Genomic DNA, 27424 nt, shown 5'->3' with positions numbered 1-27424 from the left:
GACTTACAGAAAATTCCACTTGAGTTGTGCATCAAAAGGCATGGAATTTCATTTTAAAAGATGATATCTACCTAGCTATGACATGTTTAATTTGATTTTGCAGTAGTTCATATCCATAAAAATACCGTTGGAAAAAATAAAATAAAATAAAAAAATAAAATAATTTTCCTACCTACCTACCCTATTTTTTTCTGGCTGGAAGCAGGAAACAAGACTATTGTTTTTTTTGGCCTTGGCTGTACCATTCTTTAACATCTGGACTTTTAATTGATAGAATTACAATCAAGGACAGGGGTCAATTAATATAAGAAGAATCCATGTCCTGGCTGTGTTTTTCAGGCAACATTTTCAAAAGTGGTAAGTAACAAGTTTGTTTTAAGCTTCTCACTTGATATGAAGTTCAGGTATCCCCCCCCTTTGATGTTTCTGTTTGATCTTTTGTAGCAGAGGAAGGTTAAGACTGACGAGGACTTCTAAGGATGGAGTCCCTCTCTCATTCCACTACGGTAATGAGAAGAATGCACGGTAAGATTTGGGCTTTACTTCATGAAGTATTAATAAATTCTGACAAATCTTTCTTCTACCTCTTCTCTACTCTAAAGTAACTATACATCCCTTCCCCATCCTAATTTTCCCTGTAATTCGTATTCCCACCTTATTGTCTTATTTGATAACTGATTTTCCAGCTAATAATGTTGTAATGATTATATTTACTCGAAATTCTTTGATTTACTTATATTGCATTGAATTATTAAGTACTAAAATTCTCTCCCTTGTATATTTTCAAGGACTTGGACAAGGGAATAAGGGGAGGGGGAGACCAGGGCTGACCTAGAGAAGAAGAGTCCATTGTCAAGCTTTGTCCAGCAGCCAATATCTGATTAGACGTTACGCACGATGTAGGTGACGTTTGACGTTACGCTTTTATAAAGCGCTACGGAAAAATTGACGTAATGCTTCCTATTATGTTACTTGCTTGACTGATACCCTTTCGCTATCTCTTTTTACTTGAAATACGAGTTTAAAAAGTCATAGGCTATTAGTCATTAAACTAAGGGACATTTAGGGCGATTTGGATTTGTATATATCTGATAAATTTTATTAAGTACTCAAAGCAGTCTTGAACGCATTTTCATGTATTACGCTGAAGCAGAACGAATTTTACGCGTCAAAAACGTCCACTGGACAAATGTGTTGAACCTCCTAAATGTTGCGTAAAATATTAATTAATGGAGTAGATTTATTAATCTGACATTCAATCTAATCGTTTAGAGTAGCACATTTTGAAAATTCAACTATTTCTGTAGTCGATGGGGAAAACAATATAATTTCACGACTCGAAAAAAACATTGTCTTATTTTTGCACGTCGTTTTAGACGCTGGACATTTCTGTTGAACTTGTAGTCTTATTACTAGCTCCAAAGCATGAAGTTTGATATCAACATCATTGAAATATTTCAAATCTATAGAAAAGCACATTATTTTGATATATTTTGTTTTTATTTAAACTTTCTTGTTAATGAGCAAATTTATTGTTTTTATTCATATGCACGTTTTTATTGAAAAGCGTTACAGATTCTTCACCTGTAAAAACTATCGCTTTATATTTCTTGCCAACATTTAATGCAAAATCGTTAATGAAGTCACAAATGACATGGATTGCTCTTGTTTTGTGAGAAAAATGAAAATTCTAGATTCTCTTTTGAATGCTCTACACACAAAAAATGCGCGATCCCTGCTAAAAAATGTAACGCGTTACACGCTTGAAAAATACCCTTTTTGCGTTATAAAATTCTACTTTTTGCATAAAAATTATTTAGATGCTATTTTCTTACTAGAATCGGGTAGTTCTGTTCAAAATCTATCCATTCATACTAAAATCATCCATATTGCGAGTATATTTTTAAAATCACCGAAGTATTTCATAGGTCATATTCTAAAATTGTAAAATAGCACCAACATCGCGCGTAACGTCATTAAGAAGTGAGTAAAAAGCTTTTTTGGCAATTTTCAAATTTTCTTTGTAATTCAAGTTTGTTTAAATCGTGGGTCCAGGAGAATTTAATTACTTCTGTTGCAGAACAGCAAGACCATGTTAGTTGCAATAACACTAAAGCATTCCAATGTTGTATTGATTCAATAAAGTTATATCATGATCCTTTGGGGCTAGAGTTGGCAAAATTATGAAGTAAAGATTTTTTTCTTCTTATAACAAGGTTAGGATGACTCAGGTGAACATTATGGCACAAGGACCTCTTGTACATTTGTAATGATCTTTGGATTTTTCTTTGTTAACAGGCAGAAGATGAGACTGACCTCAATCTGTCAACAAGACTGTGGAGAGTAAGGATTAACTGCTGTCTATCCTAAAATTGATGGTAAGATAGTTGTCAATTAAGCTATAAACCTTTCAATTTGTGATTAAGAATTTATGACATCACTCTTTTTTTTTTTTTATTCCTAGTGGGTTTTTTTGTTAATAAGCAGGGGGTTATGCTGGTATTGTCCCATTTCCAAGAGATAGCAGGTTGTCATAAGTCAGTGAGAGTCCAAAAAGATCAACTGGGACTGACCTGAAAATAAAGGTAAGACACAAGTTCTACTTACTCCTTCTACTCTGTGAAAATTTACTTTGCTCTCTTATTTATTAAAATTTAATTAATATTTTTAGCTCACCTGAGCTGAAAGCTCAAGTGACCTATTCTGATCACAATTTGTCTGTAGTCCGTCTGCCTAGGTGTCCATCTGTAAACTTTTTTAATTTTCAACTTATTCTCAAGAACCACTAGACCAATTTCAACCAAACTTGCCACAAAGTATCCTTTGGTGAAGGGAATTCAAGTTTGTTCAAATGAAGGGCCACGCCCCATTCCAAGGGGAGATAATTATTAATTATTGAAAAATTAATGGCAATTTTCAAAAATTCTTCTCAAGAACCACTGTGCCAGGAAAAATGAAACTTATATGGAAACATCCTCAGGTAGTGTAGATTCAAGTTTTTTTCAAATCATGACCCCCAGGGGTAGGGCGGGGCCACAATGGACAATCAAAGTTTTACATAGGAATACATAGGGAAAAATCTTTTAAAATCTTCTCCTTCAAAACAGCAAAGCCATAATTGGTCATATTTATATGGAAGTATCCTCAGACAGTGTAGATTCATATTTGCTCAAATTATAACCCCTGGGGGTAGGGTGGGGCCACAATGGACGATCAAAGTTTAACATAGGAGTATATAGGAAAAGTCTTCTCAACAACAGCAAAGTCATTATTGGTCTTGTTTTTATTGAAGCATCCTCAGGTAGTATTAGATACAGATTTGTTAAAATTATGACCCCCAGGGTTGGATGGGACCACAATAAAAGTTCAAACTTACAGGGAAAAAGCCAGTTAGTCAAAAAAAAATATGTAAGCATCCTTAGTTAGTGTAGATTCAAGTTTGCATAGATAGAAGTTTGTTCAAATCATATCCCCCTTTTAGAATCGGGACCACTTAGGTATTTACTGAATTGATTTTTTCCTAGCCACAGTGTGCTCAGGTGAGCTATGTGGCCCATAGACCTCTTGTTTGTTGATCCTTTTATGATTTGTTTCTTTACAGGTAGACTGGCATCCATATATTGTTTCTTTAATGGCAGACAAATAAATGAAATAAGCTTCAACAGTAGTGCAGAGAGTAAGGTTTGGACTGCAGCTTGATGTAGTCTGACTGAGGAAACTAAACAGTCAGGACTCAGGGGAACTTTTCATATTCTTTTCTTCAAACTAGATACACTTTACTGACAGAGTTCAATGGACAGTGTTGATGAGTTCATTGTTATCACAGAGTGATGGACACATTAGATAGCTAAACTGACAGAGTTCAATGGACAGCTCTGAGTACATCGTTAGATCTACAAAACGGTGGACACATTAGATAGCTAAATGAGAAGAATCAAATGGACAATGCTGACGAGTTCATTGTTATTAACAAAGTGAGGCAACACATTAGATAGTTGGAGAATCAAATGGACAATGCTCTGCGTACATTATTGTTAACAAGGTGATGGACACATTAAAGAGATAAACTCACAAAAGTCAATGTACAATAACAATATTTAATTCATTGTTATTAACAAAGAGATGGACACACTAAGCAGCTTAATGCAAGGAATCTAATGGACATTTAGGAATGGATTTTACGTTTTTTTTCTTGGCAAGAAATTTCTGGGTTGGATGTTTTTTTTTACCAGAGTGACCCTCTTGCAAAAAATGTCCTATAGGTCCGTGCCATTTTTTTTAATGTACAAAAATATCAATATAAAAATAAAATTTATTCAAATATGTGTGGCAGTTGGCAGTAAACAGCTGACAGTTGGCAGTAAGCAGTCAGCAGTAAGCAGTTGGCTGTCGTATATGGCATTCCATAGTGTATAAATTTCAGATTGGTATATACGATTTTTCAACGGTGTGTACAAATTCGAAGACACTACAAGAATTTAAAAACACATGTAATTTACTGAAAATGGAGATTTCTATTCATGACGTTGTTATAAATCTAGCGCAGCGTCGGACTGGGCTATGCAGTTTGTGTATACAAACTGTTTATTTAGATGACTTTCGTAATTTTGTGTGTATTGTGTTGAATTTTAAAGATTAAATTAATTATAAACTATACTTAAAGATTATTGCTAGCACTTGGAAGTGCGTTGCGCCTTAAAAAAGAAATGAAGTTCGTGTCCATGAACATGTGTTAAGTCAAAACCCAAATGTTTGACGTTATAATGAAATTACCTTAAGGTCAAGATCTAGTAAATGAAAGGTGCCCACAGATTTATCAAACTTGAGAAATGAATTCCTTTATTGGTGCTTTACAACTTTAGCTTGATCAAATAAGATGTTTCGGGGCATAATTTGTAGGTAAACAAGATGAAAAATTGTATTTTAAACTGTCATTTTCAATGAAAAATTAAGAAAACCAGTCATGAATATGGGAGTTTTTTTCGTATTCGGCAATGGAAATGTATCAAGATTGCCTACAGTCTCTCAGGAAATGGTAATTAGTATGTTCATGGCCTCTTCTTTAAATCAATATCAAATTTAATATAGGTATCCGGTTTACTTTTCATATGATTTCAAATTGAATGACATGAAAATACCCTATTTTCTAAATAATTCTGCTAAAGCCGTAAAGTACGGGAAAAAGAAAGTTGAAATTGATTATGACGTCATAATGGATCCAGCACCAAAAAATTAGTCTCAAGGTATTTACTAGATCTTGACCTTAACGTCAGACTGGTCCGTGCGCACAATCTGCGATCTTTAAAGACCCCGATTTTTACAAAAATATAACGTTTCCTAAATAAAAATGAAACCTTTCTGACTTGGTTTTTCACAAGAAATATTTTGATATACAATAGATGCATATAGAACCATTTATTTTGCCAAAAACGTCATTGTCCACGAACTTTTTGGACAACCCTCGTAAAAATAAGGTACCCATTTAATTTTTTTTACTAATAAAATATCCAAATAAGATGCAGATGAATAAGACTCTGTGGGATCTTTAATTCAAGTTCACTTGCATGACTTGGATTTACAGGGTCGACACTTGAATGGAGGTAGCTATTGTTAATTGATAATTTGTCGTTAATATTTCTAAATGTCGAGTTGGAAGTCATGGCAAGCGATTTTTTTTTCTAAAGTGTAAGTTTTTGAATAAATTTTGCTACACATAAGTACAAAATTAGGCATGCTAATAACAGGACACAATTGTTTTGCTCATATGAATTTCGATGGATTGTTGAAGACTTGATCTCAAGAACCAACATTTTATACCATTCGGAGTACTTGTGTAAAGAATGTATTTAGAAAATTATTTTGCAAATGACCAATGATGTTGAGTAAAATTACGAGTCTCAATTTTATTTCAAAAAGCATCTGTCTATGATGTCAAAAAGAAGTCTTATGTTTTGATGTTAATGACTTTGGTAAACGTTTGTGATTTTAAATCTTCTAAAATTTCCTTGTATTTTTTATGTATTCACATCTGATTTAAAACACTTTTTGAATATATTGATTGTATATACAGATTTCAAGACAAATTGACAGTAAAAATGCACAACTAATGTAATCCTTTGCAACTATTTATTTGCTATCAAAAAATTCAAGCAAAAAAAAATTAAAAACTGACATGATGAGAGAAGCAAAAAACAACACGGAGACATTTTTGACATTCGCTGTTTTTCATAGTCCTTTTACGATGAATCCGATTTTTACCTACAACGATAGAATACCAGCATTAAAACGAACAATTAAGTGTTAAAAATATTTAGTACAGGAACTTCTAAAAATGATTACTTCTCCACTTACTTCAAGCTCCTTTACAGATACCACAACCTTTTCTGCACTTCTTGTTCATGAATTGAGGGTTCTTCTTACATTCACCGGAAGTGGCCCAAAATTCACAATCTTTATCGTTGTCTTCGCAAACTTCAACGCCTTCGCCTTTTAGAGCAATCAACAGAGTTTTCAACTGTACAATTTGCAAAAATCAGTCTCTAATAGCTTGGGATACTATATTTATGAAATTCTTACCTGTGCAAAGTTTATTTTCGCAGGTTTGTTTTTGAAGACACTTAGAGCAAGCTGCACCTTTCTCAAATGGATACTCCGATATATCATTTCCCCTTAATACAAATGTTGTCTAGTTTAGAATATTTGATATATCCATTGAAAATCAAGTTTAAAAAAATCCCTAATGTGGATACGTTACATTTGCATACAAATTTCTTGCTGAATTACATTCAAGGATGCATGTGAGAATATTTTTTTTTAATTTTTGTACTTATGCCTATAAAAAGTGTATCTAAAAGTTACAGGACAAGATTTTTATCCCAGAACCTTTGCAATACGGACGTTTGACTTACTTGGGATCGTAGTAACAAGCAAGATACCACGCGTTCTTCACAGGTCTTCCAAATGCTTGAAGGTAGTTACATTTCTCCATGGCACATCCGACTTTTCTAGTTTTAGCCCAGACTACCTACAATATAAAGTATTACAGACTTTGAATTAAAAATTTACTCGTTGGAAATGGTGTACCAAATTACCTATAAAAATTTAATGAACAATTTGCCCGTCTCCCTTTTTTGCGAACACACAAATTTTGTAAAGGGTAGAGGAAAAACTTGCATCATCGCAAACTACATTTAAAATATCGCAATCTCTTTTCCCTGATCTTTTTAACATATGTCATAAAAATGACAAAAATTTGGATAAGGACCTCCCCCTGCACGGTTCCTACGATCCCGTCCATAAACTGCAAAATTTTATTACAGACAAATTTCACCAAAATTAAGGCTATCCTAACCTGCGTATAATGACAACTTCTCGGTGCACAGGATTTCCTATTATAGTTATAGTCCTTGATTTCATCATACCAGGCCTTCATTGAACTATTGATTAATTCCTCTGTCTTCTTAGGGTTGGAATCAAAAGCCAGATTTTCTCCCCTTCCTTTCATCTCGTGTTTGAAACTGCATCTCTTTATCCAACTTCCCGCCTCTTTGCTGAGTGTGTCATCCCACACCTATTTAAAAATGTATGTTAATAGGGATCATCATTATGATTTTTTCTCCATAGATTTAATTATGTATTTATTAGTACTCACCAAAGCCTGCATGTCGGCTGCACCTTGCTGGGCCCGGTAAGCATTGTGTACGTCTAGAAGTTGCTGTTTATACTGATCTACAGGGACGGTCTCAGAATGTACTCTCACCAGGACGACACAAACCAAAGACAGCAACAACCGCAACACCTCCATCTTAATAATAAAATTTTCATTAAAAGTATCGTGTTCATCTTTTTTTTAAAGTGTCATAAACCAATGTTTCTTATCCATTTCATGTATAAGAATTTTAAAATGTCGATTACGCCGTCCTTTTTGGTGTCTCAAGTAAAGTAATAGTGTAATAAATGCTATATCGATCTCTCTATAGAATACTTTAGGCATTATACTTATGGATTTGTCTCTTTTTAATGTCTTTGACACTCAAAATATACGGAGAAATGTTGAAAATTATTTTTATAAAGTAAAATTTCCAATCATATTTTGGATCTTAATAGTTTTTTAACATGTTATATGTAAAATGTGAAGATAATGAACTGTAAGCGATTTCAAAAACCCCAAAACAGTACAAATATGTTAAGTTAAGAGTGCAGCCATAAAACACGGACCCTTGAAATTCAAGAAATGTGATCAGGTGCCTAGGAGGAGTAAGCATTCCCTATTGACTGGTCGAAACTGCCGTTCCTTTTTATCAAAAACTCTCTTTTTTAAGGTTTATCATTCTTCTGTTCACTTATATTAAAAAACTGCTTCATGAAATAAATATTCATAAATTCATTATTGAAATGGCAACAATTTTGGTTTACTTTGTAGAATAAAATTTAACAAGAATGGTGTTTCAAAGAAAATCAAAGTCACGTATTTCTTCTTCTCAAGTTACTGTTCTTTTCTAACAGGCTCAATGGGCCTTAAAAAAAAACCCAGCAACTTACCTTTCTGCTCGCCGTTTTCAGTCCCCAGTCCCATCGTTCTTTTTATACTTATGTTATAAATGTTACTGGGTCTTATTATTTCCACTATATTTCAAAAGATTAGTTCAGTTGAAGACCATGTTAATGTAGGCCTCATCAACATCTAGTACCAGTTTCTGCAATGTTCGTCATTCAGACTATTATATATTTTGACTAACCATGCACGACAATGGTAAATGTTACTGTTAATTACAATAACTGGGAGATCGATATGCATGCACTATTCAGAGGGAGAAAAAGATGTGCATTCTACTACTTTTTGGGTGCGTGAAGACAACAGTTCACTTCAGCAGGAGCTGCAATCTGCCATAAACAAGACCATTGGGATACAGAATAAACTGATTGTACCTGTAATAAAGTGCGTATAATCCTCCAATTAAATAAAATTGAAATATTAAAAGTTTTAATGCAAGTCTTAATTCTTTACAAATATGTCCGTGATGAAACTGGGTTGGTTTTTTAAAAAAAATTCAACATGAAAAATTACAAAACTTGAGATTATTTTTCTTTAATGTCTAATTATCTCTACTTAATATTTGCTTTTTTACTGCAGTTCATTTCAGGTTCAATACTTATAAATACATGTAAAACTGAATTGGAATGAATATATGCATTAGGGACCAGGGCAAATTATATCACATTCACACTGATGGGACCAGTATATTCAGGTATGGGACAGTGATTTTTCCATTAAAGAAAACCATGGGACTAAAACAATTTTTAAATTAAGTACCCATGCAGCACTTTTTTGAAAAATGATTTACACGGTACTTAACTCAAGAGACACATTTATTATATTTGAAAATATTATTTTTTTCCTCAAAAAGTAATGGCAACTTAAATCTTCAAAATAATGGGAATTTAAAAAAAAAAGTAACAATACTAAATCATTAAAATGAAGGCCGATTTTTTTTAATCACCTTGGCTACTTATGTAATATGTCGCAAAGACAATACATGTATTACTTTTACATGTAGTATTTCAGTACTTTGATTGTATTAAAAGCCACTGAGAAAACCCATTTTTACCCCACCCCTGTTCCCTCCCACAAGAAAATGGCCGACCATGAATCAAAACAATCACAAGACACATTGGAGAATGGCGAAAGCAAGAATGCAGATGAATGTTCATGGCCAAAACCTGTGGTAGGATTGCAAAATAAAACTGATATTAACAGCTCTGCACGATCTCTGCGGTACCAAAGTAAGTGCATCTTTGAATGCTAGAATTTCCGTGAATCCTGAGTTTAGCAAGCCCTTCCCGAATTTACTCTATGCAAAAGTGCAATAGGCCTAGCATTACATTTTGGGTAAAAAAAAAAGGACTGCAAAAAATATGCGCTTTAATATTAACTGAAGTAAAGTAGATAATGACTAAGTCATTGAAATCTCATTTCGATTGTTGCACTAGAGTCTGAAAATTTATCAATGTTTTAATTGCTGATAGAGATTGTACCCTCATCCAAAAATAAAGATCACTTTAGTTGATAGATTATCAATGAGATGGTATTAAATAAAGCTAAAAAATCTAAGGGTTGGAATTTAGAGTTAATACCTACAGTAGCTGTAGAACTGAAGATGGGGGAGTTATATGATTCCCCTGGCACCAGTGTCAGTGTCATGAGCGTCCCAAGTTAAAGTTTTTGGAGCTTTTTTCTTTGTAAGTAGTTCTAAGCCCTATAATGATCATATGTACATGGAACATGCCTATAGTATGTTTCATTGTACCAGATAAGGTTTCAGATGCTGCAATTTCAGCAAAGGAATGACCAGGTTGATGTTTTTGGAGCAGGTTAACATTTTGGGTGCAGTTTTTGATGTAGGTCTTATTTCCAAATAATTAAAAGCCCTATGAGGCCCAAACTTGCATGGATGATACATCTAAGGATCCATACAACCAGTCTTGCTTCATATGCAAGATCTGACCTACATTTTCTGGATGAGTGAACAGGTTAATGTTTTTTGTGCAGTTCTCATTTCCAATTAAGTAACTGATGTTTTATGGTGTGACCGTTTGGGGGAGCACAGTTGTACCTGCAAAAATACACATCAAACATTGATCCGCCACTTCAAATGCCAGGTCGCACGTGACAATTAGATTGTGACTTCACACAAGAGTTCGTCAGGGTTTACGGAAACAGCTGAGCATCTAGTTGAAACTAATAGACCTTAATGTGCAATTTTTGTCGAAAGACATTGCAGAGTTATTTTTTGTTTATTTTAAAGATTTCTACAAACTGAAAGCCTTATTCGCGCAAAGGGCATTGGGTAGCAAAGGAATTCTGGGAAGGTTTCACAGGAAAATTTGCTTGACGTATGTACAGATTTCATTTCGAATTTCCTCTGTTCTTACATGTTAGTCTATTGAGCTCGCTTCATGATGCTTGCTGTGCTCGCTATGAGCCATATGATGACCAAATTTGCATCTATGGTACATCTAAGGATGCACACTTCCAAGCTTGCTTCGGATGCGTGATCTGACCAACATTATCTGGATGAGTGAACAGGTTAAATTTTTTGGTGCAGTTCCCATTTCCAAGTAACTATGAGGCCTATTGTGACCAAACTTGCATGGATGACTACCAGACTTGCTTCGGATACTGGATCTAACCTTCCTTTACCAGTTGAGTGAAAAGGTTAATGTTTTGGTTCTGGTCCCATTTCCAAGTAACTATGAGCCTTATGATGACCAAATTTGCATGGATGCACACTGATAGACTTGCTTCGGATGCTGGATCCCACAAACATTTTCCAGATAATGGACCAGGTAAAAGTTATGGGTGAGGTCTAACACCAAGAAACTATTAATCCTATATTAACCAAACTTGGATAGATGATGCAACAAGGGATGAACACTCTCAAACTTGCTTCAGAAGCTTGATTTGTTACATTTTCTTGATGGGAGATGGACAACTATTTTGAAGTTTTGGATAGGTCTATATCCAAGTAACTGCAAGCCCTATCAGATCAAAATAGCATAAATTTTGCAATTTAATTAGGGTGCAAAATTCTAGAATGTTAGTTAATTGTGGGACTATGCCTTACTTAACGTGCTTATATAAAGTCAACATTCATTGATATGAGCTCTATTATCTCTGATTACCTACGTTTAATATACATATTTTATTTAATTTTAGTTGTAACACATCATTTGATTGGGTAAAAGATTTTATGCATTTCGTATAACATAAATTGGCTGCGTCACAATGAGTTACGTCAAAAACCTATTACTCTGCTTGACGTTACTTTTAAAATAATGCTCAATTTGATGCCTTATTCCGGAGGAAATATTGTCTCATTGTCTACACTGAAATTAAATTATAACTTTAAGGAATGAAGCTAATTTCAACTTATGTTATCCGATATAACAAAACTTGTTGCAATTTATGCTTTTTTAAAAACCTCTTCACGGTTTATAAAGCGCCGTATTAAACTGCCCTAAGTTATGTGAAATCGGATAACATAAGCTTCATTTCTTAAATATAATTATATTACCCTTACATTACCAGATGAGTGAGGAATTTTTAATAACTTTGTGAAAAGCCGACATGGCTGAAAGGGCTAACAGTAAAGATTTTATTTAATTTGGACTGCAGCATTCTGTTTTTATTAAAGTATAATTAGATATATATTTGTCTTCGTCCTCTTCGACCATAATCGTGCTACAGACCCTGTAATGCTTTAAATACATAAATTGCAGTTTACAACACAAGAAAATGCACACCATTGGGGAGAATTTTGTAAAATTAATACCTAGATTTTTTATTGACAGAGTTTTATTAGTTTTATTCTACAGCATGCTCACAATAGACTTTAATTGTCTGCAAACTTTTGGTTTTATGTTAATAAGCTGAAGGTTTTGCCACGTACATAGTGACATCAAATTAGACTTGTGAATGTTGTTCATAAAAAAGAGGCAAGCGCTCAGAAAAATATTAATAAGTAAAACAAGACATTGTTTACTATTATAAAAGTTATATATACAGATTTTTAGTGTTTTATGCAGTACATTATTTTTTAGCTCAAGAAAACTGTACCAAAAAATCTTAAGTTATTTACTAGCATGTTTAGAGTACCGGTATTTGAAACTTCTATGAAAAAGTCACAGTGCACACATGGGGAACTTACTCTAAATTATTGCAATAAAACATATTCATGACACAATTGCTTTACGTCTTAGATATACCTCAAACTGTGGAATATCACCAGTTATAGTTGGTACTCAGCTGAATTTCCTTGTCAGAGATAGAATATGGGGATATATATATAGTGTCTTTGTGATAAATGAAACATTTTCCATTACATTTCAAGTGTTACTTGAAAGTCAGCTGTATATGACAGAATTATTTTAATACTGAATATGATATTATAAAAAAGATAACTTTGATCTTCAGTTCAACTTGGTAGGTGAGGATATTTTCCAAACATAATATATATTTGAACATGTTCATGATTTGAAATTGTTGAAGAGTATGACAGGGGAATTTTTTTTACATGTACCAAGAAAACCAAATCAAACATTTCCCTTTACCACTAGCTAAGTAATATTCTATATTATATGTTTATAGTTATTCATTACAAGTGTTCTTAAATAGAAATCATGTGATTTGTCAAGCAGGAAAGATACATCATACAACATTTAGATTTCATTTATATGCATGTAAAATAAGAGGCATTTGGCAGGAAGGAATTAACACTGAATTTTAAAGATGGCATTTTCAACAGGTACTTTTTAATTTTTTCTCCCCAAAGTCTGGATTTTAGGTGGTCAGAGAGATTTAGGATAAACTGCATGTCATTTAATGAAGAAAAACCACAAATGCAGAATGACAATATTCAATGTATATGTATCTTGCATACTTTTATTGCTTGATACTTAAAAGTGGGGTTTGAAGGCAATTCATGTGTTTGTAAACATATAAAATCAATTCTTTTTTTTTCTTCAGCAGTTTTACAATGAAAGTGCATGTTATTCTTAAAGTCTTTAATACCCAGATTTCAGTGTATTAATCTAATAATGTCCAATCATTAAATTTTCTTATGCTTTAAATGTGAAATTTTGACATCTCATTTCAGTGTAGGGTCCAAAGGACTTCTGATGATTAATTTTGTTATGATCATCATGACTCTGTATCCCCTTGAATTGATTAGGTTGATGTTCAAGGGAAAATTAAAAAAAAAAGAACATTTATATCTTAATTTTATTTCACAATAAATCTGCTTGGTTTCATGTTTTACATTTATGACTTTTAAAATTTCTTGAGAATATATAAAACTCAAATGATCATATTGAATGCAGTTGAAATATATACACATGTATAATTATAAAAAAGTCTGCTACATGTAACAAAAGAAAAATCAAAATAATAAAAATACTTTAAATAAATAAATATTTTGTGAAACCTGTAAATAATTAAATGACGAAAATATTGGTTCATTAAATTGCTACTTGTTGCTAGACTGATCTTTTATGTTAATTTCCCCATTGGCATCAAATTATTGATTTGTTAGCATGATCAACAATTCAAGATGGCAGAGGAAACTATTTATCTGTGTAACTTTCGAGTTTCTGTTGATGGGGACTGGTTATGTTTGAAAGAACTCAGTGATGTGCAGTTGGAGGTAGATGAATTAGATCTACCCACCCCTGAGGATGGTAAGGGGGTGCTTGAGTGGGGGAGGGGGGAGGCTTAATCTGTGCAGTGGAGGGTCTCAATATGCAATCATTCTTGCATACTTTGTCTTGGATAGATGGACAGACATGCATGATTCTAGGGTTTCTATAGGGTGGTTTTTTTGCATATTAGGGGAAAATATGTGCTAGGAATGTGATGTATCTAATTACAAGTCAATTAGTAAATTCTGCAGAGTAACTAAGAGTGTGTGTTTAGATTGCATTGATTTTTTTCTCTTGCTATACTTCACTGAACCTTGCATGTTTTCATTGCTGACATTCCGTCAGACTCTGGTGTTCAGTATTCTTTTGGGTGAGTCATTCCATAATAAGCAGTTGTTATTAAGCTCTAATTTAGTACAAATCTAATATGTCAAATCCTAAGAAAGCAAGTCGAACTTTTGCAGATTGAACTTTCTTGTTAGTTTTCATTAACCTACTCTTTGTACCAGTGAAAGAATGCCAGACATTTATGTTATGTGCATTCCTGCAATTGAAACATGTACATCTAAGAAAAATAATAATGTTCATTTTTTTCCCGCATACAAAAAGTACATGTACCATACTTGAATACAGTAAAACTTGGTTATAACGAAGTCACTGGGACCTTGAAGATTACTTTGCTATATCCGTAATTCATTATATACGTATAAGGAATTTGTTAAATTTATATGGCTGGGGATCCAAGATAACTTCACTGTATCTGTAAATTCACTATATCCATGTTCGTACTAAACGTGTTTTACTGTCTTTAGCATTTTGAACATTTTGTATGGAAAAATCTTTAAAATGTTGTCTAGTAATTATGAAGAATGCTACATTGGTGACGAAAATAAGTACATGTATATAATCATGGAAGACGGATGCATGGATTCCAATCTAGAGATTCTCAAATAAAGGATGTCGGAAATAATAATAGTCAAAATCAGCAAGTATCGAGCATTGAATGGAAATTAAGTCAAAATTTTATTTTTTCAAAAGATTTTGTCTTACCTAATGCTAAAATGCAATTAAGATTTTTTTTGAACGTATAAAGGGACTGGTATCCAAGGAAATTCATTTCCTTAGCAACGGGTTCATAAATTCTTATGAAAATCAATGATTTTTAGCCATTTTTCTATGAATATGTTTTCTGAACGTGATAAGATAAGGTATTTTGGTTACCTTATTTGTTGAAAGATGGAATTACTTTATTCTCCAAAAATAGGAAAAACAATTACAAAATATCTGTAGTGATATTGTTGCCATGACAACGGGAAAAGAACATGCGTCAGTGCTTATTAATTTTGAAAAAAATCCATATGTTTATCACTCTATACGCAAAATCTATAACCACTGCTGGAAAAATGAATGCTGTGGTGTTAGGGGTTATCTATATGATCTATACAATAACATTTGCAGGCAACTTTAGTAGAAAAGAGTTACAAATTGTTAAAATGTGTGACAATCTGGCATTTATAAGCTTTTTTGAAGGGCGGGGGGTAAATTGAATACATGTACAGTGTCCATGATATTGGTCATATTGGTTCTGACCAAAGTGTACTCATAATTTTTTTATTGTTGAAAAATAAATGTACATTCAATTTCAAAAGGAATTTTATATTCCTCACAAACGAAACTTGGAAAGGGGGGGGTGTAGGAATCACCTTGTTCAGCCATCCATATGTATGTAAAATTTTGACTTGTCCATAACATTTCAATGAAGTGCCACTGAAAGTTCATACTAGATATTAAGATTGCTTATGATCTAGAGATGTGTCCAAAACTTGACCCAAGGTCATTTGAACAAGGTCAAGGTCATTGGTAGTGCAATCTTTGCCTATTCTCTAACATTCTAATGAAAAGACTTGAAGTTTCATCTCGGGGATTATTTTTGAGCTGTAGGTTTGTCATGACCTTGACCAAAGCTCATTTGGATATGTTTGACCTTGACTCAAGGACATAGCTTTTTCAAGGTCACTGCAGTAAAAGTGTACTATATGAGTTTGGCACATTTACATATTTAACTAGTGCTAATTGTAACGGGAACCGTTACAGATGTTCCCCAAACGCTCCCCAACTCCCTTTTAGTGCCATATTCCTGTAAGTTTCATTAAAATAGGCAGAATCTATGCATTTAAGCCTTAAACAACATTGCATGAGCGTAATGACTATATCATCTTGTCTACACTATTTTACTCATTGCACGTGCACGCACGTGCATGATGACCATACCTTCTTGTAGGAGTCCATTATGCCTGTCTATGTTCTTAATCCCATCTTGTTTGGTTGAAAAACAAGGGATTTATAGCCATTTTAAAGTTTAAGCCAATCAGATTGCAGCGCACGTACATGCGCGTGTTTTCATGACAATTATTATATATCATATTGTAGGACATCTTAAAGTATGCCTATGTTTTAAATTTCAAAGCATTTTGTCAGAAAACAGAAAAGATATTGAGATTTTTGTTTCAGCCAATCAGAGCAAAGTGCACGTGCACGCACGTGCATGCATGTAAATGCTGACCATACCATATTGTAGGAGTCCTTTATGTCTATCTATGTTCTAAATCCCATCATGTTTGGTTGGAAACCAAGGGAGTTATAGTCATTTAAAGTTTCAGCCAATCAGAGTGCAGCGCACGTGCATGCACGTGATTTCACGAAAATTTTTATATATCATATTGTAGGGAATCCTAATGTATGACTATGTTATAAATTTCAAAGCATTTCATCGAAAAACAAAAAAGATATTGAGGATTTTGTTTCAGCCAATCAGAGCAAAGCGCACGTGCATGCGCGTGAGTTCATGCAAATTTGACCATGTAATCATATCTATACATCTTATATATCCTTATATAATGAGTTTCAAAACATTTCATCAAAAAATATAGAAGTTACATCCATATTAAATATATCAGTCAATTCACTCATTTCACGCGCACGCATGCGTATGCGCGCAAAATGACCTTCGTTCCGCACACCTACACTACACACCTATTAACCCTAAAAAGGTTTTAGCTCAGTTGGGTGAACAGTTTCTGAGAACACTCGCGGACAAAAAAAGTACAGGAGAAGAAATAAGAAAAAAAAAAAATAATAATAATAATAACTAGAATCTTGTTGCCATGGCAACAAATAAGTCTTCCGTTCTTCTAAATCTAGAAGAATTTGCTTTTTTTCTGTGCAAAAAACATAGATATCATATGTACGCAGAAAAAAAAACTGCAAAAAGTTCTTTCAGTACTTAAGGTACTTTGATTTTCATGATCAATCTTGTTCTGATGCATTTTGGCACTCATAAGAGCTACACGTGTATCATAGACAAACCAACGGACGAACGAACACCGTACTCTCATAAACTTCACTGTGTTTATGTTCTGGCACAATTTGTGATGGTGTTATAAAAATGTCATGAACTAAGTTAGTACCACATTAAACGTAAAGTCGTTGATTTTTACAGTAATACTATCGAGATTTGTCAGCAGAAAGATTATTCAACTACAGGAATAATTCAGCAATCGATTTATTGATTATATGTTGTTTAATGTCCCTCTCGAGAATTTTCCACATGGAGAAGGTGGGGACTGCAAAATGTTGTCCTATAATTTGACTCTAATGGCCATTGAGCAGTGCGGAATCTTTTTGAGTCAGTACCATGTGACACACGGGACCTCGATTTAAACGATTTCATCTGACGGACCGGTCTTCCACGTCCACACAACTTAAGTCCATAATTCAGATATATGATGCTCTAGTCATGTTTTTATTTTATTTTTCATTTCCCAAATTTGTTGCATCAGATTTTCTTAAAGATCATACTTAATAAAAATCATTTCGAACAACTTGATTGCAATGCATACAGCGTCCGGTGATTTTGATTGACAGGTCAATACATGTGCACTTAGTGTAATATATACTTCTTAAGCAGAAAAAATATACAGAGAGTGACTATAACGGACTATGAAATCAGAAAATATTTAATAAAGAATGGATACAACTGATATAGAACTGATTTTTGTCTATGAAAATGGATAGGATAATCAGGATTAAAAGGGAACATCTCTCTCTCTCTCTCTCTCTCTCTCTCTCTCTCTCTCTCTCTCAGACATGTAAATTTCAGTGTCTCGTATAATGAAAAATCTACTATTATAGAATATGAATTCTGTACACATGTTAATGGTAATTATAAGCAAATGTTCCAGGTTTAATTGTATATCGAATTTATAATTCAAAGGCCTATAGTTGCAATAATGTCTCCGAATAAAATTAAGAGGGGGGGGGGGGGGGGCTTCAAAAGGATTACATACTCGGTAATTTTATGTTTTATGAATTAAAAGTAAAATACTAAAGGTTGCATGTACATGCATATAATTATAAAACTTGCATAAAATTGTGTTCATTCGTATACTTTATCTAACATATCAACAGACTTTTGCAGATATTTTTGTTTCATATTTTAGCGTAGCATTATTTCACACAGAAACGCGTAACTTTCACATAATGTTAACCCTTTGAGTACTAGTACTAATATTTCACAAAAATCCTAGAATCGCTTTTTCTCATCTTTAAAAACTTCTCGGGTATATAAAAGTATATATCATGTATAATAAATAAACCTAAAGACTTTTAATCAATGAAATATACGTGTTAAAACCAAATCCAATCTATAGATTGATTTTCTTTCTTTTAAGTTGCAGATATCAATTTATTTCTAAAGGCTTTACACCTACTCTTCTATCTCTCAGTTCCCTTCTGAGTACATATAATATTTTAGAATTGAAAATAAAACTCGGATTCCGGGATAATTTCGCATTCAAATTAGAGAATGAATTAAGAATATATTTTTTTTAATATTATCATAACAGACAGCACAGATTTACACTACGCTGACAACTTTAAACTATGCATATACTGAAAGCAGTAACCAACGTAATCTTTCATGCAGAAGTGGATATGGAAACTTAAAGTCTAATTATTTTTTTATGTGAAAAGTGTGGATATAGACATCTGCGTCGTCATGGATACTACCTCCGCCCTTTTCTCGAAAGTTCTTTTCCCACTTACATGTCAGAGTTATCTATCTTTGCTCATTGTCACTACGTAAATAGAGAAAATGAATTTATTGACGGAACCTTAAATCTCCAAAATGCAGAATTCGATTGAATAAATAATATGTTTAGTATTTTGTAGAATAATTTGTATATACATCGCTGTAATTTATACTGCGTACAATATTATTTTCTTCAAAGTGCTTAGCTGACACAGAACGGATATTTTTTTTAGATATAAATTTGTTAATCAAAAACTTTCAATATAAAGACTAACACTACACAGCCAATAAACTAATATGCATAAAGTGAATTAAGTAACATGCAAAAGAGAGAATATTGAATGTGTAAATATGTTGATCTGGAGAGCGTGTATATGTCTCTAACGTCATCAATACTATTTCCGCCTTTATCTCGAAAGTTCTATTCTCAGTCACAGGTCAGAGTTATCTTTCTTTGCCCACCTTAAACATACTACGGAAATGGAGAAAATTTCGGTACCGAAAATATACAAAATGCGGAATCTGATTTAAAATCAAATTAAATATTTACTATTTGTAGAAAAATGTCTGTTTTGCAAAAGAATATCTTGAAAAAATATCTAAAAACAAAAAAATCGAAAATTGACCAAAAACAAATTCACTTCCGGTTCGGACAGGAAGTACTGGAAACACACGAAAACAACTTCAAAACAAATAGAATATCATGATCTAATACTCCTGTAAATTTCATATCTTTACCTCAAACCATTTCCGAGAAAACTGCCGGACAAAAGTCCATTTTAAAATTCGAAAATCGGCCATAACTTCGGACCGGAAGTGAATTTTTCAAAAAACGGAATTTTATATAAACTTCATATATCAACCTACTTACATGAGAAAAATTGTGAAAATTTATCCAGCCATCTCTGAGTAATCGCGCTCACAAAATTTGGGAGGAATAATAATAATAATAATAATAATAAGAAACAATACAAACACTATAAGTCTTCCGTTGTGAACGGAAGACTTAATAATAAGAAACAGAGTAAAAACAATATGTTCCCAAACTCCGTTTGGGGAACATAACAAGAGAAATTGGAAGTTTGTGCTCAACACAACGGTTTTACTACCTATGACTTGAGTATATGTCAAAGTCATTTGGGTATAATGCATATATATCTGCACTAGCAAAATTTCAAAAAGGTTTTAAATTAATATCTGGACCTTTTTTTGTTATAAAAAACATTTAATGCAATAGCAAGAGGGTGGGTACTGTAGATCACTAAATTTTCGCGACACCTTATTTTCGCGAGATAGCCATTGACTATTGATTAGCGAAACAAAATTTCACGAAATGTGGTTATTTCTCTATATAATCTTAATGAATACTATTATACGCGAGAATGAAATTTTCGCGTGATCGCTGTCTCGCGAAATTACGAGAAAATAAAGTTCTCGTGAATAAAAAGTGATTTACAGTATCATTTTATTAGCTTGCTCACAATAACTCTAGTTTATGAAAGAGAGTCACTATATATGACAGCTCACATAATTTTAGAGTAAAAACATATTAATCAAGCATGTAGCATCAGGTTTGGGTTGGGTAGGGGGGAATGACATCCCCCATCCAACTTTTTTTCTCAACAGAACCTGATGTTCCCCCCCCCACCCCCCCCGAGTTTGGAGAATTTCCCCACTTTTTTTCTTGCAGTTTATTGTATGCCTACCCCACACCATGCACTTTCAAAAACGATACAATGTCAGAACGAATGAATGCAACCGTTGGTATTAAACCTATGATATATTCTCCTGCTGTCCTAATTAGGAAACAATATTGCAAGACAGCTAAGGCCTCAGTAGCTACTGGTACCTAAAATAAAAATCTGGAAGGGCTATATATCTATATATAAATGTCTAAACTTGAACTGACCCTAAAAGATATTTCATAATAACCCTAATGGGCAATCTTTTGAATGGCATATATCGAAATTTTTGTTGTACTTATATTTAAAAACATTTTGAAAACAATGTAGAAATCAGCAGAGAATGACAAATATGAATATTTTTTTAAATAATACCTAGAGATACAAAACATAAATATGAGTAACGTGTCATCTAACTTTAAACTAGCCCTCTTTTTTTCTCACAAAAACATTGTCAGTTTTGAAATTAATTGATTGATCATTTAATATTGACCTTGTTTTAATTATGATATTCAAAATGCAGAATATAAAGATATGTTTCAGATATTTCTTCTATCTAATTATGAATCTGCATGCCAAAATCTTAGATAGAGATGATACTATTGTTTGCAGCTAACTGTAAAGTTTCACGTTTCGTCACGATCTTTTTCGTCAGATGCATCCAGCGTAAACAATTCATGTGATTGGTCAACTCAAATTTTCAACATTGATATGGAAATAGTCTGTTGCATGAGCAGCCAATCAGGGATAAGAAGAAAGTTCCAGTCGTAAAGCTTGCGATTAAGAGACGTGTACAATTTACTTTGAGTGCAGCTGTCAACTAGATCGTGACGTAACGTGAAAATTTACAGTCAGCTGCAAACAATAGTAATGTTGTTATACATATTTTTGTATACATTTTTATTTTCTTGAATAATGTAGAACATTTTTCTGTTTTGTTTAGGAAGAGACCCCCGAACTATTGAGAGATGTAACTTGTTAAATGTATCCAAACTTATCATAAAGGAGGTGATCGACTCCAGTCTGTCTCATGGTCGCATGCTGGATGACAACCACGTTCCACTTCAACAGTTCTTTATTGTACTAGAACATGTTCTGCGCCATGGACTTAAGCGTAAGTGGAAATGTATTTTTGTTGATTTGTCAGCCTGAGAGAATGTACATTAAAATTCACTCATAGCAAACATGCTTATAATGAATTGTCACTTATAACAAAATGCATATTAGGACTTTGTGCATACAGCAGACTTTAAAAAAAATATATACTGTGAATTTTAATGGATATACACAGTAATGAATTGCCGTTATAATAAAGCAAATTAAGTTGTCTTCTCCCCTGGCTCTTGGTCATAAGTGTGGTTTACTGTATAAGATTTTTATTCAGATATTGCTCCATTTTAGCAGTCATCATCAATAACTTTTTTATTGCTCAATGAAATATTTAACAAAAAATGCATTTTTTTCAAAAATAGCCAAGAAAAGTTTACTACGAGATCGGCGAGATTTCTGGTGTGTCCTGGAAACGGTAGAGAAACTGGTTCCCGAAGCTTCCGAAATAACCACCAGTGTCAGAGAAATGCCAAACCTCAAGTAAGGGTATATGGCTACATCAGTTTAACCAATCAAGTTTCTCACTAACTGAAAGTTAAAGGAAGTAGATCATGATGCGGGCAATCATGCATCAAGGGGGGTAACTCTAATTAAAGTTGTAGTGAAAGAGAAAATTATTGGGTTAACACTTTCTTTGATAAATGACCAGTAAATAAAAGAAATATAATTATATAAGTACATGATGTTTATTTCTTTATTTGTAGTTAACGGTATTTATGATATGTTGGCAAAAATACTATGTATTTGACACTGTGAATTCTTTTCAATTCCTGTTGTAATGACATGTAAACTCTCCAATGTTTTATGGTATGGACTCTAATGTACTAGTATTTTAAATATTGACATGTACGTATCTTATTTCACTGCAGGACACCATTAGGCAAAGCCAGAGCATGGCTGAGACTCTCACTGATGCAGAAGAGCCTGGCAGACTATCTTAAAGTACTGTGTGAGAAAAAAGACCAAGTACTTGGGTATGATCTGGAAAAACAGGCATATACATAAACTGATGCATGTTAATTAATGTTCTAATATTTACATTCAGTGTAATTTTCCTTATGAAATCCATTAGAAATCTACGACGTTCAAATTTCTATAACATACGTGAAACCTTGTCACCGCGCGTTAGAATACTCAGTAGGAACTATTTGCATTTTCAATACTTTAGGAACACCAATTTGTAAAAATGTTTTATTTCAATTTAATGAAAAACTACAACCATGAAAAATTAATGTTAAAATGAACGTAATGTGCGTTAAGAATTAATTGGTCACTTTTTTCATCGCAATGTTTGTTTGTGTTATTTAACTTTGCAACGTCATTTAAAGTCATTTGACGTCATTTGACGTCACAAATGGCTCTTACATCTATTAACCACGGCAATTTTGAAGGGCACTAAATTCACATTTAAGATTAACGAAATAAGCAATAATGAAGAGGGAAAATTAGAGAATGTTAATATAAGCATTGAATTCATATTTTTGGATGTCTTCAGTCCTATAACACACCTGGCCGTGCCGACAAATTATCATACCGCGCTAACGCGCGGTATTCAATTTGTTGGCACGGCCAGGTGTGTTATAGGACCGAAGACATCCAAAAATATGAATTCAATGCTTAAATAAAACATCAATTACATGTATGTCCAAAAGTTTCTTTCCCTTTCTTTGAATTTCAGATTATGAGATGTACATAGTATATCCCTTCCCCTCCTAATCATTCTTTTCTCAGCTGAAATATTTCAAGCAATTTTTTAATTTACATTCAAGTGTAATTAGTTAATGTTTCAGTGTATATATAAATATATTTTTGTATTTTCAGTGAATTTTACGAGCCTGGTGCTATGATGTTGGAGGATGAGGGGATGGTTTTTACGGGGTTACTTGTGGGACTTAATGTCATCGACTGTAACATGTGTATAAAGGAGGAGGACTTAGACCAACCTGTACGTTCATTCATTTAGTTATACATGTATAAAAAATTATCATTTGGATAAATTCTTTTTGTTCAAAGATTATGGCTTCTAGAATTTTTTCTTATACAATCTGATAAGCTGAAGGCTATTTCAGTAAAATTTTTCTGAAAGGGGGTGGGGGTAATGTTTTGGAATACCTGTTATTTTCAGACTCCTTCAATCTCAATTTTGAGAAAAAAAGACAACAAATATGTGAAATGTGCCTCACAAATCTCTCAGAAGAAAGTGACTCATGTCAGGAGGGAGGGGGGGGGGGCACCTGTAAATCTGTATTTTCAAAAGAAAAAGTTTGAAAAGGAGTCAACTTGTATATAATGTACTTTAAAGTTATTGTAAACAAGACTTTGTCTCGGTATGTTAATGGATCTGGCCGCAATGTTATATATAGGTAATGTTCTTTAGCTAGAAAGAGCACTAGGTGATTTATTATGACCCAGGCCTTGCTCCTTTTATTGTTGTACTCAAAAGCAATTTTATAACATTCTTCATAAAATATTCTCATGATTGTTATTCATGTTTTAATTTCAGATGGGAGTCATAGATTTTAGTTTGTACTTAAACAACAGAATTAATGATGACCTATCACCAGAAAATGAAAGGTAAACACCATCAGTCTTTATGGTACATGTATTGTTTTTTTTTGTGTAAATATAATGAAAAAAATTTCTGCAAATTGAACATCATTTATTATATAGAATCAGAGAAGTTTTGTATCATAATAGAATTTGTATTTCTCTCACCCACTGGTTAAACTTTTAAACCATGTTTCTAAGATCTGATGACCTTTGACAATTTTTGATTTACAGTCCAGAAACAAAGAACAAAATGGCTACCATACTAGATCAGAAAAATTATCTAGAGGAACTCAACAGACATTTGAAGTAAGGACATTGTTTTTTTCTTGGTTCTATTTTGGATATATTAAGGTTTGACTGTATTTGTTTGTGTTGTTAAAATAGGATTGGTTATGGTGCAATGTATTCTTTTACTTTGCAAAAGTACATGTATAAAGATACATATGTTAAATTAAATTAAAACCCTAAAAACAACATGCAACTCTATTTAAAAAAAGATTACATAAGAATTCTCTGTTACTTTATTTGTTATATTGACTTTAATTAATTCAAGCACAAAAATAAATACATTTAAGACATTTTCATTCAGTGCATAAATTTATTTCATTTTGTTTTTCAGTGCAACAGTCACAAATCTACAACAAAAACTAGAGAGTGTTCAAACTACTAATACTCTATTAAAAGAAGATCTTGCCATTGCTAAAAACTCGGTGTTAGAATTACAGGCAGAAAATGACACTCTGAAAGCCAACCAGGGTTCAATTGTAGACGACACAAAGAGGCAACTGGAGGTAAGGATACTTTGAGCTATTTTTTTTAATTATGAGAAGAAGTTAAAGTAAATGCTAATGATGTTCTATATTCTCTGGTAATTTCTACATCAAAACTTTGATACAGTGAAAACTGTCTAATCTGACACCTGTGGAATCCGCCACACTGTCAATTTCGATGTTAAATTTCTTTCCCCTTTTACTATTTTCATGTGTTTTACACTGTGTAATCCGACACCATATCAATTCCAATGCAAAATTTGTCACCCAGTGCAAGGTGGATTAGACAAGATACAGTGTATTATTTTCGTAAAAATATTCAAAAGCTTTGCCATACTTTCAATCTGACATTCATTATACAGGCTGTCATAAAACATGAAGAGGTAATTTAGAATTAAGAAAATTCCTATTATGTAAACAATTCCACAGCAAATGGCACACATTCTAAAGGTCCTGTCACAACCTCACAATCCTTTTCCACAATTACTTAAGACAAATTTATATAATTAAAAGGCTGGTGTAAAAATGTTGTGTGTTTGTATTGGTGCTTGACACTTGTACCTGCATTTATATAAATTTTATAGAAGTTTTTATTTAAGGAATGAGTCATTCCTTATAATTTAATTTTAAAATAATTAAACAACTGGGGGTGTAAAATTGTGTTGTTTTTATGAGTTCAAATTTACCGCGCAATAATACAACCGTAGTAACGGAAGTGATGGGAAGCGAGGGGAGGTAAAAACTGATACATAGATCTAGCAGCCATGATGCTTGTTTACACGAGGTAAGATCGAGCTACTGTTTGAAGTTAAAGGTACATTCATTAAATCTGGAATTTTCCATGAATCCCAAGGACTGGAAATGAGGAGATTGATGGATACAGATGATTCACCTGGTTGTCAAGGGGGGGTGTCCCCATACCAAACCAGATTATACAAAATGTTATGCGTTCCTTTTTGGAAATCAACCAATGAGAGGCAAGAATACAAACAAAATTAAATTATTTAAATTTCAATGACGGTATATTTTTATTTCATTACTCAATTTTCCTTCAACATTTGTTGTAAACAATATTTTGTTTAGAGGAACAGAAAATATAAAAGCTTTAAGGCAGAGGTTTTTTTTTCAGAAACTAGAAAGAACGAAACAGTATTATCATGCTTGATTGCAGTAAAACTATTGCAGTAGTAGCTACTTAAAGCAAAATGTAAATCCCTAGTGGCACAAGAACATCTTCCTGCACTTTTTAAATTTCATACTTGTACATATCAAATCACACTTTCAAATCTGTTAAGTTTGAAATATTATTAATAACAATATTAAGAGAATCACCCAACCTTCCAAACCCAAAATTATAAAGTAATTATTGAATACTTAAAAAAAGTTGCAAGGACTTCATTAATGAACTGAATTCCCTGATTTTGAGTGCTCAGACTCTGAAATATTATCGATTTCAGAGAAGAAAAAAAACTTTGATTCAGAGAACTAAACCATTTTCTGGTACACTTAAATTTAAGACAATGCATACAGAAAATATCAATTCTTTTGCATTAATTTTTCAGATAGTAAATACACGTACATGACAGTATATATACCCTGGTATTAATATTTGTAATAGAATTTACCTTTTTTCAATATCAAATTATATAAGCATTTATCTTTTTATAAAGGCTGCTAAACAAGACATTGAAACAGAACGAGCTACATACAAGACGTCGAGGGAGGGACTGGACAGCATGTACTCCGACCTCAAAAAACAGCTGGAGGAGGAAACTCACGTCAGACTCGTAAGTTACCTGTTAGGGCACACAAGTACTAAAATATTTTTAAAGAAAAACTAGTTGTATTCTTATATGTGAAAGTTTAAGTAAGTTTTTCTGATGATGTTTTTGGAGATAATGAACAGTAGTCAAGTTCAATAGTATTTGGAAAAAAAAGGAGTAGAGTAGACACAAAACTCTAGAAATATTATAGGTGGGTTCAGGTGCCATGGAGGAGTAAGCATTCCCTGTCAAACTGTTCACACC

The 27424-nt window shown here is 33.0% G+C and overlaps 2 protein-coding genes and 1 long non-coding RNA gene across 4 annotated transcripts in view; 2 read left to right on the top strand and 1 right to left on the bottom strand.

Annotated features, from left to right (window-relative positions):
• Window positions 1-241: 241 nt before the first annotated feature.
• LOC134278842 (uncharacterized) lies at window positions 242-2379 on the top strand. The gene is made up of 3 exons (XR_009994535.1): window positions 242-357; window positions 445-525; window positions 2299-2379. It is a non-coding gene; the product is annotated as an uncharacterized LOC134278842 (long non-coding RNA).
• Window positions 2380-6112: 3733 nt separating this feature from the next.
• On the bottom strand, window positions 6113-7941 carry LOC134278841 (peptidase inhibitor 15-A-like). Its single transcript, XM_062761147.1, has 6 exons — window positions 7652-7941; window positions 7352-7570; window positions 6909-7024; window positions 6577-6668; window positions 6352-6486; window positions 6113-6258 (listed from the first exon to the last, which is right to left on the bottom strand). Exons 1-5 carry the CDS (start codon window positions 7802-7804, stop codon window positions 6353-6355), a joined length of 714 nt encoding a protein of 237 aa, XP_062617131.1. The 5' UTR covers window positions 7805-7941; the 3' UTR covers window positions 6113-6258; window position 6352.
• Window positions 7942-9191: 1250 nt separating this feature from the next.
• The window catches only part of LOC134278846 (RUN and FYVE domain-containing protein 2-like), a 33610-nt gene continuing 15377 nt past the window's right edge, over window positions 9192-27424 (top strand). The window contains exons 1-10 of one of the 2 annotated variants that reach the window (XM_062761151.1): window positions 9192-9248; window positions 9586-9783; window positions 21911-22081; window positions 22440-22557; window positions 22947-23051; window positions 23899-24022; window positions 24581-24651; window positions 24859-24933; window positions 25247-25418; window positions 27068-27184. In XM_062761151.1, the coding sequence (XP_062617135.1) occupies window positions 9230-9248; window positions 9586-9783; window positions 21911-22081; window positions 22440-22557; window positions 22947-23051; window positions 23899-24022; window positions 24581-24651; window positions 24859-24933; window positions 25247-25418; window positions 27068-27184 (1170 nt within the window). In that variant the 5' untranslated portion in view covers window positions 9192-9229. Of the gene's footprint in view, window positions 9249-9585; window positions 9784-14085; window positions 14236-21910; window positions 22082-22439; window positions 22558-22946; window positions 23052-23898; window positions 24023-24580; window positions 24652-24858; window positions 24934-25246; window positions 25419-27067; window positions 27185-27424 lie in introns of those variants that run through there. The other variant, XM_062761152.1, reaches the window with a different exon arrangement.

This window comes from Saccostrea cucullata, unplaced genomic scaffold (genome assembly GCF_032062105.1).
Source record: "Saccostrea cucullata isolate Sc308-1 unplaced genomic scaffold, CSIRO_AGI_Scuc_v1 ctg2493, whole genome shotgun sequence".
NCBI classification, from domain to species: Eukaryota; Metazoa; Mollusca; class Bivalvia; order Ostreida; family Ostreidae; genus Saccostrea; species Saccostrea cuccullata.
The sequence above is the reverse complement of the archived record's forward strand: the minus strand, read 5'-3'. Positions and strand labels throughout refer to the sequence as shown.